The 16,928-nt window shown below is 44.7% G+C and overlaps 1 protein-coding gene across 3 annotated transcripts in view; it reads right to left on the bottom strand.

Annotated features, from left to right (window-relative positions):
• Nucleotides 1–16,928, bottom strand: part of BRIP1 (BRCA1 interacting protein C-terminal helicase 1) — a 309,402-nt gene that overhangs the window by 74,969 nt on the left and 217,505 nt on the right. For all 3 annotated transcript variants that reach the window (XM_029612654.1, XM_029612656.1, XM_029612655.1), the window contains 2 exons: nucleotides 6,330–6,489; nucleotides 6,010–6,131 (listed from right to left, as the gene is read on the bottom strand). In XM_029612654.1, coding sequence (XP_029468514.1) covers nucleotides 6,010–6,131; nucleotides 6,330–6,489 — 282 coding nt within the window. The remainder of the gene's footprint in view (nucleotides 1–6,009; nucleotides 6,132–6,329; nucleotides 6,490–16,928) is intronic.

Genomic DNA, 16,928 nt, shown 5'->3' with positions numbered 1-16,928 from the left:
ATATTTTTACTTTTTCAGTCAGAAGGATTGCCAAACGCGAGGGCTATAGGTCCGCGGTGCGAACGGCAGCGCAGAAAAGCGAAGACTGAAGAGAGACACCTGTGGCAGAGAATATCATAGCATGCTGGGCATGCTCAGTGGCCTCAGGGCCAGTCAAAAGTTTCTAGAAACTTTGACAGAAAGGTTTCCCGCGCTGGGCTCCGTTCAGTGACGTCACCCATATGTGAGGACTAGCATCCTGCTTGTCCTGGGATAATGAGGGAAACCCCTGGCCCTTAGTGCTGGAGCCATGAGTGGCTTCCCCGCCAAAAGGGTCCCTAATTTCTCCATCTAACTGCAGAGTTCCAGGAGCCAGTGGTCACATTGGTCTGGAGAAAAAGGGACCCACCAGCTCGCCACAATTCCAGTATACCCTCTTTGCATAATTCTAAGGTTGAATCCACCACTTTCTGAGACTAAGAATCCTTTCCTTCAGAGGTGGTTATATACTTTTTCCTTTAGCCTATGGATTCCTTGATTTTGTATTACCTGCAAGATCTCATTAATCTCCCTTGTGGTATTTGTACACTGCCGGAGAGTGCCCTTTAAACATTGACCTAAACTGGTAGAACCATTCGCTACTTCATTTATTTTCTACTCTTTACCTATATGAATAGTAATATTAATTATATGTCCCAACTGGTACATTTAAGTCTTATTTCAATGGTTTTTTTTGTATTTCTAGAATTGTAAAGTGAAAAAAACCATGATGGTTACATTCAACCTATCATAGGAGTGGGGGGTCACCGTAGTCCATCTGTGCATAATTTGCATAGTTAAGAGAAATGTCACCTTTTGCCATTGCCTCTAGTAGTATATCAATATATCTGAGCAATTAGATGCTCACAGGACATAGATATGGTTATAAACTCAACAAGAAAATGAATGGCTTTATTAAGATATTCTTGGAGTTTCACACCGTGACTTTGAGTTATTGAAACACAGCAAGGGAAAAAGGCTTTAGCAAACAGAATCAAACCTTCCTCCTTGGCCCTTTTAATACTGCCCGTGCCCACTCTCTTCTTGCAAGGTGCTTGGACATTCTGATCTCAAGTTAGTTACAATAAAAATCAGAATCTAAACTTGCATCTGATGGCGGCTTTCAGAGCCATTGACTCCATGTGAAAACCACTCTCCTCTCTCTTCACGCACTGTCAGCCGGGTTAGAAAAGAGGCATTGCCCGGGATTGGGGGTTTTAGGTTAGGGGAGTAAAGCAGTGCAGGTACACGGGATTTGGAAAAGCCTGCTTGCTGTTTCTATCCACCTTGGCTGCCCACGCAGATAGCAGGTCCTCCCAAAACAGATTCAAATGCTAGAAAGAGCATTAAGCTCAAAAGGGGAACCCAATGATTTATGCATGTTGAAGTCTTGTTCAGACTGGGACTATAACCTAGACATCTCAAACCCTGACTCAGCCCTTCTCTCATGGCATAACATCACTGAAGCAGTGGCTAACAAATTATGCCCACTATCGACTAGAAAAATCAACCCAGCTCAAAAAACACAATCAACCCTGGTTCTCTAACGAGCTCCGAAATCTAAAACAAGACCTTAGACAGAAAGAAAACAAATGGCGAAAGGCCCCCGGCCCCAGCACACTAGCTACATACAAATCTGCCCTCCACTTCTACAGGCATGCAACACTAAGAACAAAAAGATTTTTATGCTCTCAGAATTCATGACCTTGTATTTGATGCGAAGGCACTATTTTCCTACGTATCGGAACTCGCAAAAACCACCACCCCACCCATTCCAGATGACCAAGCACAATCGAAAGCCAATGAAATTGCAACCTTCTTCCAAAGTAAAATTTCCAACCTACTAACTTGTCTACCCCCCAGCTCCACTCCTCTTTCCCAGTTCTTCATCCTCTTTGTCAAATACAGGAGCCTCATTTGAACCCACCTCCGCTATGGAGATTGAAACCATACTAAAGAGAATGAAACCATCTACTCATCCGTTAGACCAAATCCCGACTATACTCCTCCTATTGGTGCCGGACACTATTTCTAAGTATTTGGCTGATATCATAAACTGCTCCCTTTCACAAGGAATTTTCCCAGATGCGCTAAAACTTGCCACTCTCAAACCCCTTCTTAAGAAGCCGAACCTGGACCCTAGGGACCCCAACATTTTCCGCCCTATTTCCAACCTGTCCTTTGTTGCTAAGATCATGGAAAAAGTAGTCAATGCTCAAATCTCAGAGTATCTTGAAGACCACAAAATACTCCACTCTACGCAATATGGATTCCGCAAATCGCTAAGCACCGAAACCCTACTTATTTCCCTCACAGACCACCTCATCATGGGCATGGACAAAGGGCATTCCTTCCTACTAGTGCTTCTCAATATCTCTGCGGTCTTCGACACAGTGAACCATGCCATCCTACTAAACCAACTAGCAGAAATAGGAATAACAGGAACAGCACTCAGATGGTTCGACTCCTTTCTCAGCAGTAGAGGCTATAAAGTCAAAGTCAACAATAAAGAGTCACCACGCATTAACTCTTCACTTGGAGTTCTGCAGGGTTCCTCCCTATCTCCCACCCTCTTCAACATCTACCTTCTCCCCCTCTGCCAACTGCTTACAAACCTAAAACTGAAACACTATCTATACGCCGATGACGTACAAATTCTGATCCCTATAACTGAATCCCTTACAAAATCATTTGAGTTCTGGGACAGCTGCCTCCAAGCCATAAACCTCCTCCTCACCAGCCTAAACCTAGTACTTAACTGCCAAGACGGAACTCCTTCTCATATCACCGGAATACAGTAATACCCATCTACTGCCCCAACATACTTTCCCAACACATGGTTCCAAAACACTGATCACACAACCAAGAGATCTCGGAGTAATAATTGACAATCATCTAAGCCTGAAGAAGTTCATCAACCACACAACCAAGGACTGCTTCTACAAACTACAGGTGCTGAAAAGACTCAAACCTCTCCTGCACTTTCACGACTTCAGATCTGTTCTCCAGGCCATTCTGTTCTCAAAGGTAGACTATTGCAACGCTATTCTGCTTGGTCTCCCAGCTTCTTCTACTAAACCCCTTCAGATGCTCCAAAACGCAGCTGCTAGGATCCTAACAAACACCAAAAGAAGAAATCACATCACACCCCATCCTCAGAGATTTGCATTGGCTTCCAATAAGCTTCAGAATCCTTCACAAATCCCTTACTATCATTCATAAATCTATTCACCGCCAGGTCCCCATCGACCTGCAAATCCCTCTCAAACTCCACACCTCCTCAAGACCTATCAGGGAAGCATCAAAGGTTCCTTACACGCCCCTCCCGCCAAATCCACCCATCTGTCAACCACCAGGGAACGGGCCTTTTCGACAGCAGGACTGACCATCTGGAATGCCATCCCCCCCAGACCTCAGACAGGAATCTTGCTTACTGACTTTCAGAAAAAAACTTAAGTCATGGTTGTTTCAACAAGCCTTCCCCTGACCAAGGCCTACATCAGCCATGCCACAAACCCGATACTAAGGCCTATTAAGTACACACATTCGCTGTTTTTGTAACTAGTTATTGAGTTCTCTCTGTACTTCTGTTTTCTTCCATCACCCCAGTTCATTACCCCTGTTCTATGTAACTTTTGTTTTGCTTGTACATCCTCGTCTTCTGGTTAAGGTTAATGTTATTACCCCCTGTTTCTTGTAAACAGATATGATATGATCTGTATCATGAATGTCGGTATAAAAAAGTATTAAAATAAAATAAATAAATATTTTCTTTACAGAAATGATGGTTGAAGGGAGCCAGACAATGCCCTGCCCATCAGATTACAAGCTTCCTGACAAAGGTTCCGAGTGTTCAGCTGGGACTCCCGTACTCTGACTGGCTCTTGACTAGCATTCTGTTCACTCCAGGGATCCGATTTCGCTGCGAAGGACCACTGTCCTAAACAGAGGATGTGCCGTGAGGTTTTAAAATGAAAAATGTTTGTTTGGCTTTATTTTATTTAAAGAAAAAAAATAGCAGGAGGAAGGCCTTTATTATCAGTGTGCTGCAGCAGTCAAAAAAGCAAACAGAATGTTAGGAATTATTAGGAAGGGAATGGTTAATAAAACAGAAAATGTCATAATGCCTCTGTATCGCTCCATGGTGAGACCGCACCCTGAATACTGGTTGCAGCATCTCAAAAAAGATACAGTTGCGATGGAGAAGGTACAGAGAAGGGCAACCAAAATGATAAAGGGGATGGAACAGCTCCCCTATGAGGAAAGGCAGAAGAGATTAGGGCTGTTCAGCTTGGAGAAGAGACGGCTGAGGGGGTATATGATAGAGGTCTTTAAAATCATGAGAGGTGAACGAGTAGATGTGAATCTGTTATTTACACTTTCGGATAATAGAAGGACTGAGGATAACTCAATGAAGTTAGCAAGTAGCACATTTAAGACTAATCAGAGAAAATTCTTTTTCACTCAACACACAATTAAGCTCTGGAATTTGTTGCCAGAGGATGTGGTTAGTGCAGTTAGTGTAGCTGTGTTTAAAAAAAAAGGTTTGGATAAGTTCTTGGAGGAGAAGTCCATTAACTGCTATTAATCAAGTAACATGGGATCTTCTTGGTGTTTGGGGACTTGCCAGGTTCTTATGGCCTGGTTTGGCCTCTGTTGGAAACAGGATGCTGGGCTTGATGGACCCTTGGTCTGACCAAGCATGGCAATTTCTTATGTTCTTATGACACGGAAGCAATGAAATCCGCTCTGAAAAAGTTGGGTTTTTGCCTGCAATTCCGAGTTAAACATTTCAAAGTGAATTTCTTTGTTTTCAGTTGCTGGTGATGGACACGATCAATTACGACGTGACTCAAACAAGCTGCACTGGTCTCCACAGCCAAGTTTTCCTTCCACTGCTCAGAGGTCCCAAAAGGTAGGCAGAGGAAATCCTGGCTAAAGTCAAACGAGTCAAACATTTGGCTCCAAACCATATTGTCCTGTTTTCCTGAAGCTAAATGTGATCAATAAGCATGCCATAAATTTACTTTTTTCACATTTCTATTTTTCTATGTCCTACAACAACCTGATTTTAGAAAAAGTGATTTTCAAAAAGAAAGATCCGAAGCATGACCCCGCTTCATTATCCCATTTATTTTCCTTTTATGACAACTAAGCCTACCACAGCCAGACTAATCTTCATTTTTCTAGCTAACAGGTCGATACAGTAAAGTGTGCTCCGTCGGAGCGCACTGTCACCCTGCTCTGGACGCGTGTTTTCCCTTACTCCTTATTCAGTAAGGGGAGGAAAACATGCGGCCCACCCGCGGCACCTAATAGCGCCCTCAACATGCAAATGCATGTTGATGGCCCTATTAGGTATGCCCGAGCGATCCAGTAAGTAAAATGTGCAGCCAAGCCGCACATTTTACTCTAAGAAATTAGCGCCGACCTTTGGGCGGCGCTAATTTCTTCCGGCGCCAGGGAGGTGCACAGAAAAGCAGTAAAAACTGCTTTTCTGTGCACCCTCCGACTTAATATCATAGCGATATTAAGTCGGAGGTCCCCAAAAGTAAAAAAAAGTAAAAAAAAAAAATAATAAATTTGAATTCGGCCCGTGGCTGTCGGGCCGAAAACCGGACGCTCAATTTTGCCGGCGTCCGGTTTCCGAGCCCGTGGCTGTCAGCGGGCTCGAGAACCGACGCCGGCAAAATTGAGCGTCGGCTGTCAAACCCGCTGACAGCCGCCGCTCCAGGCCAAAAGGAGGCGCTAGGGACGCGCTAGTGTCCCTAGCACCTCCTTTCCCTCGTTTGCACCGCGTCAGCTCATTTGAATACTGAATCGCTCACACCGGCCAAGGGCCGGTGCGTGCGCCGGGAGAGCGGGCGTTCGTCCGCTCTCCCACGGACTTTACTGTATCGGGCTGTAAGTTAATTAGGTTGGGTCTATCTGTTTGCTACATGACTAAACTTCCGTGCCATGGACTGAACTACTGTAGACTTCATGACCTACCTGGAGATCCTGTGTGTTTGGAAAGGGAATGCCTATAGTCAAAACAGCCCGGGCATTGTCATCTGAGAAATCCAGGCCTTCGCTCACCTTCCCTCTGCATACAGCTATCAGGAGTGAGCCATCTGCAAATAGGGCAAAGTACACATAGGAAACAAAACCTGCAATATCAAGTCACATTTCCATATTTGTCTGTAAATGTACAAATTAAAATAATCATCATAAGGCTCATTTCTGAAGAGCACAAAACATTTCCGATGATATTTTTCTCTTTAGTCTGCATCATTCAGCAACTTTTGTGCTTTAGTGCCTTTCACCTTTACCTTTTTCTCCTGTGTGTCTCACTCCATCATAGTAGAGCTGCAACAATTTATCAAAGTCGTTTTTGTCTCCTCCTCTTGGTTCCGTGATGACCAACTTAATATGCTCAATTGTTTCCCATAAACCTGTGTGCATCCACCGGTTTTTTAATTTTTCTAACATCTAAAAGGGTTAAAATAAAATTATAAACATTAAATGCACATATAATAAATTACTTTCTAAGAGAATTTATATTTCAATATCTACTGAAATATAAATATAAATATACTGAAGCATTAACCTCAGACTTCGTAATTTATCACAAAGTAACATGCTTCTTAATAAAATGGATTGAAAATGGAAAAAATGGGAAATTATACTTGGCAGTTCTTTAATGATAGGAGTAAAGGACTAAAGAGCATAATTTGTTTAAAGGTACAAAAACAAACAAGCTGTAGTCACAGTAAAGATGGAAAAGATTTCTGTACTTATGTTTCACAACTCACACCTAATGGACAGAATTTGTTAAACAGCTCAGCAATGCCTTAGACTTCCTGGCCATTCCCATTCCATGCGAATGGAGACATACTACTGCACTCATACTGTGCCAGAAAAGCTGCGACAGGAAGAAACGGATGAAAAAAGAAAAAGTTGAGATACTGCTCTTAAACTCATGCACTTCCATGCTTTTCCAGCACTGCATACAGCCATCCATTCACTGCTACCTCCCATGTTCATTATAAACTCTGCACAGCATAGAAATCCCTTCCATCCACCAAACTTGACGGCGTTCTCTAAACTACCACCTTATATTCTTTGTACACATCCCAAAGTCATTTATTTTGTATGCAAAACCGGAGTTCTCCATAACAAGGGGCCGATGTAATAAGACCTGCAGTGAAATCTATGCTGTCTGTAGTTTTTTTTTTTTAGCATGCACGGCAAAAGCAGGCGCCTCTGCGGGATGTAATAAAGAACAGGCATGCAAATGAGATGAGCGCAGAAAATCCACGCAAAAATAAAACATGCAGCCAAGGCCCTATGTAATAAACTGTGCAGAAACCTGCACTGAAATCCACATTAATGTGGTGACCCACTCATGGGGCGAAAGCCTTCCCCTTTCATAAAACAGTGAAGAAGTTAGTGGCCCGGGAGTGGGTTCAGCAATGTCTAATCTCTTCATGTTCCATCTCTGATCGTGTGGCAGCTGTACTGGTGGATGCCGGAAATGCAGCAGAAAATTCTTTAGCTGATCCGCAAAATCTACCATAGCGTCTGGAAAAAGTGAAGGTAACCCATGATTGTACCAGAGCTACACAGCCACACAATCACACTAATGCCAGCCATGGAGTAAACCGGCCTCCAGACACGCACTTTAACTTAACTCCTGCCCTGACCCAGACGCTAAAAAAAACCTGAGCAGAAAAGCCTGCACTAACCGACAGGCGGCTTCCTGCACAGCCCAACAGCAGGTAATTGCCTGCTTTGAATTCCATTTGCATGCACTTGCGCAAAGCCAGTCTGTTTTTAAGCGGGTTTATGTGCGCGTTTTTCCCCATGCTGACCACATCACCACATACGCGTGTAAGACTAGTGAGGAAAAAAACCCTGCGGCAGCTTTGGTGCAGCTTATTACTACATTGGCCCCTAAGACTCCATTAATCGGACTCCCTAGACAGAGTGAAATATAGATTCTGAAGTTACAGTCGCACAATGCTGCTTTGTATCTGAATTCTTTAAGTCAACAGTTTTGCAAGCATATTTATTCTGATTTTGGAATTTATATTTTACCCTAAACCAGGGCACTTTACAACGAATTACATTCAGGTACAGCGAGCCCCTGCTGAAGAGCGTTTACAACCTAAGTGGATAATTATGAAGGTGCACCTGACACTAAAACAGAAACTACCAAAAACAAAATGCCACTAGAATTTGTTCATAAAACAGACTGGAAAATGTTTAAACAATGAAGTGAATTTGAAACTGATAAAAGAAAAAAAAAAGTGTGAGAGCAGCAGAAAGAAGAGAAAAAATTGATGAGCTGACGAAGAGAGGTGGAGAAAGAGGAGCTGGGCTTAGATCTTATAGATTTTTAAAATCCTGATTTTTAAAAGATATTTTCCTCACAAGATACCAGCAGCAGCAGGGAAAGCTGAGTGCCGTCATAAATCTTCGCATGCTTTAAGCTAATGCTGAATTAAAAAATATTCCACTTTAACACGGCAGTTTCACCTTCCATCAGCAATTTCATTTTGCTTCCCCTTAGGCAGAGCCCTTCTTTAGAAGGCTACACATAGCATTTTATCAAACTTAGCTCAACAATGGGTCAAGGAAGACATTATGCTACACCATTTATTTGGCAGGCAGATAAAAAATGCAACCATTAAGTTTTCCTTAATAAAATCATGGTGTCTGTGCTGCTGTTAGCGTGAAGAGTCAGGGATCCTCAGGGGAATAACACTGATCTAAAAGCCTCTTGCCCTGCAGAGCTCTTCCTGCATTCTGGACGGCTTTAAAATCAGTGTCTCTTTCACTGGCCTAAGAAAGCACTGGAAGGGTCCAAGCAGATGTTCTCTCTGTAGTCAAAGCTTCTCGAGAAGGAGCCACAGACTTGGTGCCGGGCCTTTCTCCTGGAGATACTGCCCCTGTAGAGATGACTAATTGGCACCAAAACATATCTATTCACTAGCTCCACATTACAAAAAAGCATAATTCTGATAATTTCATAGTCATTTTTAAAGTATTGGGTGAGAGGGGGCCTTAATGGTGTAGATTGGTGGTTCTTAGTTCACAGCTTTTCCATATATGAACGTTAAGTCAGCGGCTCCTCAGTCTTTTCCAACCCCATGACTAAAGAATAATAAAAATTGTTGTTTTTCTCTCTAAAATCATTCTTTTGTATATTTGGAACCAGACAGTGCAGTTTTACTGTCTATTGTTTTATGGGTATCAGCTATCCCTTTTGATGAAGTAGCTTTGATGGCTAAGGGATTTGAAGTATTATCCATGCAAAGCAAAAATATCCTTGGCTATGATCTACGATTTAGATACAATAAATCTATCAATTATCGGGGGGGGGGGGGGGGGGGGGGGGGGGAATAAATGAGGTTCACTGGTAAACAATACAGCAAAAACCGACCTGCTGCTATGAGAGACTGCAACCAGTTACAACTTTGATTATACTGGCACAGATCCTCCAGTACCGATCCTGAGAATCCTGAGGAGCTGTCAGTTTGAGTTTGTGCGCTCTAAACCTTTTGAAGAACTATTCCAGTGGTCACATGTGATTAGATTTTCATAAGAGGTTTAAATAACCGACCCATAGTACTGGAAATGGTTTCATGCTTTGGAAAACATCAGAATTACTGAATGCACACTGATGAAAGGAATTAATGAATTTAAATTCAAATCCACTGCACCAGATGTAAGAAATTTCTCAGAGAAAGGAAGGTATCCTGAGGAAATAATTGCTTGTGCAGGTTAAGGACGGCAATGATTTCTAGGAGCCTTCTGTCAGTGCATGGTGCTTTCAGGCAAGCTTTACACGTGATCTTCAGTCTGCATCAGAAAAGAGATTGGATATGTTTGCTCTTCTTTCAATGCAACTTCTTATATTTTCATTTACTATTTTAAAGCTGCATTTCAACATAGCAACGCAAAAATGAATCATACTGAAATGCTTTCCTGTAGATGTATATATCTCTAAGGAGATGAAAAGGAACTTTAACCATCCAACTCACAGCTTAAGAAAAGTGACAGGAAAATGTTTTCTGTTCTAAGCTCCCTTCCATGGTTCCTTAGCATTAGAAGCACTTGGTTCTTTTTTGGAAAATCAGCTCTTTAATTATTATCTTTGTCTTTTGCCTGTATGTCCATCATTCTAGTCAACCTGCCACCTCCCCTAGCCCCCAGTCATTTCTGTGGCTAAGTACTGGTTGATCTTGCCTCCTTTTTCAAGGAGCTTGATGGAGGCTGTAGCACCATGCTCTGTATGAGCTGGCTTTGTCATTGCCCCTTTCTGGTTCTCTACCATCCCAGGCAGAGGAGCACACAAGTTTACAAACCTACACCAATACCCAGGCTCCCTATACCTTTACCAACCTCTCCTCCATGCCTGCTCTTAATACTCTGTTGCATTCCTGGGCAAACTATGCTTAAATTCTCTCATAATTTTGACTACCGCCACCTCTGCTGGGGGCTGTTCCAGGTGTCTACAACCATCCAAGTAAAGTTATATTTCCTCATGTTTCTCCAAGATTCCTTCCCTCTAACTTCACATCGTTCCCCCCTGCCCTTTTAAGTTCTTTTTCCATGGAAAATTCAAGCTTCTTGCTGTGTGTGCATGCTCTGTGTGTTTGAATGTTTGTGTCACATTTCCCCTTCTTGCTGCCAGTGAATACATTTTAAATTCCTCAAGTCTCTTGGAATTGCGTTCCTTATACAAATTTTATAGCCCGTTTTCAAATACTTCCACTCTTTACAGAAGAGGTATATGAACACAACACGAAACACTTTGCCCCTCTCTAAGCAAAACTTATAGAAAAAGTTTAAGAAAGCAAGATGTGTTGCACATTTAGTAGCTGACCCTTAGGTGAAAACCTGTTTTATGAGCGAGCTTGTGAACAGTGTGCAGACGCTCTAGCAGGGGTGGCTCAAGACAAGGCAAGGAAAAATATAATCCCCGCTCCCCCGGTGCAGGTCAAATCATAGAGAAACCCCCCCCCCCCCCAAAAAAAAGGTGGGGAATCCCCCTTGATGTATAGTTCTTTTGGCTATTTGACATGCTAGGGAAGGGGGGATATAGGGTCAGGATTCCCAGAATAGGGGATATTTCTAGGAAGCTGGCAGGAACCCTAACACCTACCTCCCAACCTTCCCTGGCATTTGTCCCCAGGAGAAGTTGAAGATGGGTGAATGATGCGGCTCTGTGTGTTACTCCCAGGGCCGGTGCAAGGGTATCAGGTGCCCTAGGTGAACCTTATAACCTTGCACCCAACCCCTACTTCCCCTGGCTCTCCCCATACACAAAAAGTATGCATTCATTACAACAGATTTTACATGAAACAGGACAAAATACAATCTTCTGAGGTAAACATCACTACAACATATATTATATTTATATGTACTGTTCCGGTGCCAACCAGAAAACCCTGGAAAAAAAAAAAAAAAAAAGCAAAAAGACACTCGGGACTCATATGGTATTAGGCCTATTGTGAAGTGCATTAGGTGTGAGCTTGGCCCTCAGAAAGTCATAAGTAAACTGAATTACAAATTGCAATATAGTAAACCTCCCATACCACAACAGCTCTAACTGGCAGCACTCAAACAGTTACAAACATACTTATGAAAATGAAATACTGCAAATATTACACCAGGCCCTAAAACACCAATTCACCTCCTATTAGGAAAACCGGCTGCTATAGATCCTTATAGAGAAACAATACACTAACAGGATACCTCAGCTTGGTCACGCATGCAGAACAGAGACAGCAAATGTTGCTTACCTGGTGTAACAGGTGTTCTCACAGGACAGCAGGATGTTAGTCCTCACAAATGGGTGACATCATCAGGATGGAGCCCTGTACGGAAAACTTTTCTGTCAAAGTTTCAACAAGCTTTGACTGACACTGGCACACTGGGTGCACTGAGCATGCCCAGCCTGCAATTATCCCTGTGAGCCACAGGTGTCTCCCTCAGTCTCGTCTTATAGCTAAAAAGCGCAAGCGAAACTAAAATAAAAGTATACAGACCCAACTCCGCGGGGTGGCGGGCGGGTTTCGTGAGGACTAACATCCTGCTGTCCTGTGAGAACACCTGTTACACCAGGTAAGCAACATTTGCTTTCTCACAGGACAAGCAGGATGGTAGTCCTCACAAATGGGTGAGTACCGAGCTGAGGATGCCAGAGAATGCACCAGATACACCGCAGACACGCGAAAGCGTAATGACGGAGGTGGAAATGGGAACGGAGGGCCTCCGCAACACCATAATGGGTTCGTGGAAGGATGTTGGGTAGTGAATTGAAAAAGGTAAGAGTAGTCGGACTGGCCAAACATGGAGCATGCCGGCTAGTCAATGTAAGCAATAATAGGCTGCAAAGGTATGGAGAGGACTCCAGGCTGCAGCCTGATAAAAAAGTACAAGCAGCAGTAACCAAAGGGAAGCTGTTAAGGCTAGGACGGAAACAACAGTATGTGGATACCCACAGTGTTGTAGTGAAGTGTCTGCTTGTTGGTAGCAAAGGAAATACAGACCACTTAGAAGGATTAGATCTGTGTGGCCACTGGAAGTCGCAGCTTGAGTCTTGCATGGAGGAAAGAGTCAAGTGGAATTCACATGGAATGCAGTGCAATGTAGATAGAATGTAAGCGCAGCATTACTGTCCAGGAATGTGGAAAACCCACTCTCTCCCTAGGGCGAGAGAGAGAGGCTAGGAAAAATTGGCAGAGTATTTCCTGAGTAAAGAGAGATGCAACATCTACCTGAAAAGGATAGAAAGATGAATGCATAGAACCACTCAGTGACGGAGGAACGAGTCAGGTGAGTATGGAAAGAGTGCATAACTCACGGACCCTGCTGGCAGGAATGACATTAAGAGGGAAAGAAGTTCCCTTGCCAAACTGTGGAAGAGAGGAATGGAAAGGCTCAAACGTAGAATGTATGAGACTTATAAGGAAAATATATATGTTCATTCCGTGATTAGAGAAATAGAGGCGGCTTGATCAGTGGATAATCCATGGTAAGCCGACTCAGAGAGGTTTACCGTAAACGGGAACCCAACTCCCAAAACGATACACCTACTGAGAGAAAGGTGTAACTATGTGGAGGATGTCTGGAGAACAGAATCCGAGGGAGTAAGAAAAAATGGTGGAAAAGTAAAAGGAGTAATACCTCTTTTTTTTTTTTTTTAGCGTCAGGAGGTAAAGCCTGCCATATTAACGGCAAGATTTATGTTTAGAAGGTTTTGTGACGCTACCAGAACCTAAGAACATCAGTAAGTCTATGATTTGGGACTGACTGGTGAGAGAATAAAAGGTTACTGATATGATGGATTGAGAAGTATGGGAAAGCATACTGATCTCAGTCAGGGAGTGGGGAAAAGAATACTGAACCCCATCCCAGTTCAACATTAGAAAAAATGCTGGCTACGAGAGGCAGCAGAAGAGATATATTGAAGAGGCCTTTGATGGAAGAAAAGGCGTCTAAGGGAACGCATAGGAAACATGTGTAGGGAGCAGAACCTGTGCATCGTATGGAATGATGCAGACGCAGAGGAAAGTTTAATTAACTCAGCGTGAAAAGATTTTCCCTGTACACATGTAATTGAGACCATTCGAGAGGATAGAATCTACGTGGAGAAGGTCTGATAGAGCGTTCATTAAATCTCTTAGATATGTGGCCCAAGGAGGCATGAAGTGAACAAGGGCCAAGGTAGAGCTGCGCAGCTGTCTAGCAGAGCAGCTAAGAGGTAATGCGTGCTTATGAGTTGGAAAGCACATTGTCCCTATGCTGTCTGTCTGTATGCACAAAGAATTGTTGCAAAAGCAGTATTGGAAGGCATAAGGGCATAACTCATGGGTGCAACGTCCAGGACGTTTATGAGAAACTATGCTGGAGTGCAATAGACGCATAATGGGTTGAAAGCTTTCAGGAGAAACTTTATAACCCTAAGGAATTGCGAGCATGAGTCGAAGGAGACTAGGTCCTAGTTCGAACTGGGATAAGAATCAGGGACGAAAGCAATGAAACCACTTAGGTCCATTGAGTATAGAATGTCACTGAATATAACCCATAGCAGTTTTGAATTATGAGAAAAATGCATAGTGGGAAGAAACCCCATAGCCCAACCATGAAAAGTTGAAGGGCTGAGGTTATGGAAAATATGCACAGGGACATATACGAATGTATCAGAATGTCTGTGCGCATGCTGGACAAGAGGGTCTTAAGACTGTGGTGTCCAGAAGTGTTACAGAAGGGATTTATGGCAGTGACAGTAATCCCAGTTAGTAAATGTATAGTGAGTCATGAAAAAAGTGAGAGCTCATTGCATGTACTGAAAGTGGTTAGCAGTAGTCTATGCAAGGAAAGTGAATGATGTTACACTCCGCAGAGAAAACAGCATTCACCATGATGCAAGAGACAGTTCACTTACCGAAGCTGGTGCCAACGGCAGAGCTTGGGGTTGTAATGTTGACTCATCATAAAGCACATAGAAACATTAAAATAATGTACTTACTGCAATATGGAGTGATGGTAACCAAAGATACCATTGTACCTGTGACTTCTAAAGAAAGTTGGAGTTTCTTAGGTCCAGGATGTGCGGAGAGTAACTATTTTCTGTTAAAAGAAAAAATAGTGCAATTAAAACTCCCCAACCCCCCTCCCTTCTCCCCTCTGCACTTCGTAGCGCCTGGGGGAGTGTACCGGGATTTTGGTACAAGGTGGGGTGGCCGCTCTGATATCTGACCAGATGGGAGACCAGGAGGTGTCCCAATGGAGGATATCATGTAGGCTCCCGCAGGAGTGTGAGCGGTAAGTGGTACCCGCATTTCTGTATGCTGTACAAGGAGACACTGAGACCTGTGGCCAGGCTTCAAGGTGGACTTGTACATGGGGCAATGGTTGCTGAATCTCATGTTTAGCAGATCAGCCAATGCAGCTGGAACTTTGGTTGGGAGGGAACCAAGAGTCAGAGCATTGGTCGGCACAGGGACTTGTTACTGACAAGAGAAGAAGCCCTGCTGCAATCCCAAGAAGATAGAGGGGTTCTCCTGGAATTGTGGCTAACATAGCTAACATAGCGATATGTGACACTAATACAGCTCCTAAGGAACATGACCCAGAACTTTTCGAACCACGGTCCGAATGGGAGAACACAACTCTATGGGAATGCCGCCGAAGCGGGTACTTACCATCCGACGTGGATCGCCGCAAGACGAGCCGGTGAAGACTGTTGACTCCGTCGGTCTCTGGAGTCCTCGAGGGTAAGGCCGGGGACGTAAACGTCCATCTCACACTGAAACCCGGTATGGTGGCACAGGTAAAGAGGAGACAGGCCAGGCGTGATTGGCGCTTAGACTGCTAAGTGTAACAGATGGCCACAGTCCCACACCACTTGACGGTGGGGCACGCCAGGAACAGGGGAGCCCTAACGGAACTCATGTTCCCTTCCCTCGTCGCAGCGGCTCGATGTGTCGTGACGCCAATGCAGAAGCCGTCGGACCTGGATCCGGAAGTTCTGGATCACCAAGGACTGCCAAAACTGTAGGAACAGTGCTGATGGCAGTGGTGATGTTGCTCTGCCCGAGCGTTGTCCAGCCTGGAGAAGGATGGCACCGACGTGCTGGATGGCGTCAGCGGCGGACGATCACGATGTCGGCGATGATGGGTGCCACGGTGCTCGGCCCGGTCTTTCCCCAGCGCCGAGATGGAAGCCCTCGTCGTCCTGGAAGGCGATCGATGACGAACTGTCCGCACGCCTGCTCTGCTCCTGACACAATGGAGTGTCTTAAGCTAATACGGGGCTTAAAAAAGAACCCAAAGCGTGGAGCAATGTGAGGAGGTGAGGGTATTATGTGGCGGTGCTATGTCGGTATTGACGATATTGAAGGCAACCTAAGGGGCTTCGAGGATATCATCAAAATGGGTATGAAAATCGTCGATGACTGGCCAGGAAAATGATGACAGTGACGGGCACTGACAGCACTGGTATAGGTATCTTTGAAACGATGTGGAATCGAATAATCGAAAAACATTGCCGTTATTGAAAAAGATACCGGCATCGACTGAGTCGAAGTCAAATCGATAGGGCGTCAAGGACACCGAAGGAAAACGTAGGTGTCGAGGGCATCGATGCATGGAGGCGGGCATTTATGCCTTTTGTGGCATGGCCACGGGCATCAACTATAGGGCCACAGACGTTGACGGTATCGATTTGGACAGACTCAGATTTCTAAGTGTACATAGTATCGGTGCCCCAGACATGTGTGTCTGTGGCATCGATATGGGCACGTATGGAATCGATGGCATGGATCTCCCAGTCGATGAATTCCATCCCGGCATCAACGCCAGTCCTGGAATCGACATGGGCATCGATGCCAGCCATAAGGCTGGCAGTGGCATAGACGCCCATCCGCGGAATCGAGCCGGCATGGATACCCATCGATGGGACCCACCTGGGCATCGAATTTCACCGATGGGAGCAGCCTGGCATCGACTGCCCTCGATGGATGCATTCTAACATAGATGCCCATGGATGAAACACCTGGGCATCGGTGTCCATCGATGCAAAAGGACCTGGCACTGATGCCATCGACGGACAAGCCATCCGGCACCGATGTCCACCGATGGGGACCATCCGGCACCGATGTCCACCGATGGGGACCATCCGCCACCGATGGGGACCATCCGGCATCGATGGCCACCGACGAATCGATGTGGCACCGATGCCCACCGATGGAAAAGGGCTGGACATCGGTGGGGAGGATGGGGCATCGATGGCATCCCCAAAAGAGGGGGTGGCATCGATGAAGTGACCCTGGGATCGTTAAAAAGTGTCTCGGGCAGAGGTGGCGGCGACCCGAGTATGCATGGCAGTGACTAACAGCGTGTGCGTCAATGGC

Source organism: Rhinatrema bivittatum, chromosome 8, assembly GCF_901001135.1.
Source record: "Rhinatrema bivittatum chromosome 8, aRhiBiv1.1, whole genome shotgun sequence".
In the NCBI taxonomy this organism is placed as follows: domain Eukaryota; kingdom Metazoa; phylum Chordata; class Amphibia; order Gymnophiona; family Rhinatrematidae; genus Rhinatrema; species Rhinatrema bivittatum.
The sequence above is the reverse complement of the archived record's forward strand: the minus strand, read 5'-3'. Positions and strand labels throughout refer to the sequence as shown.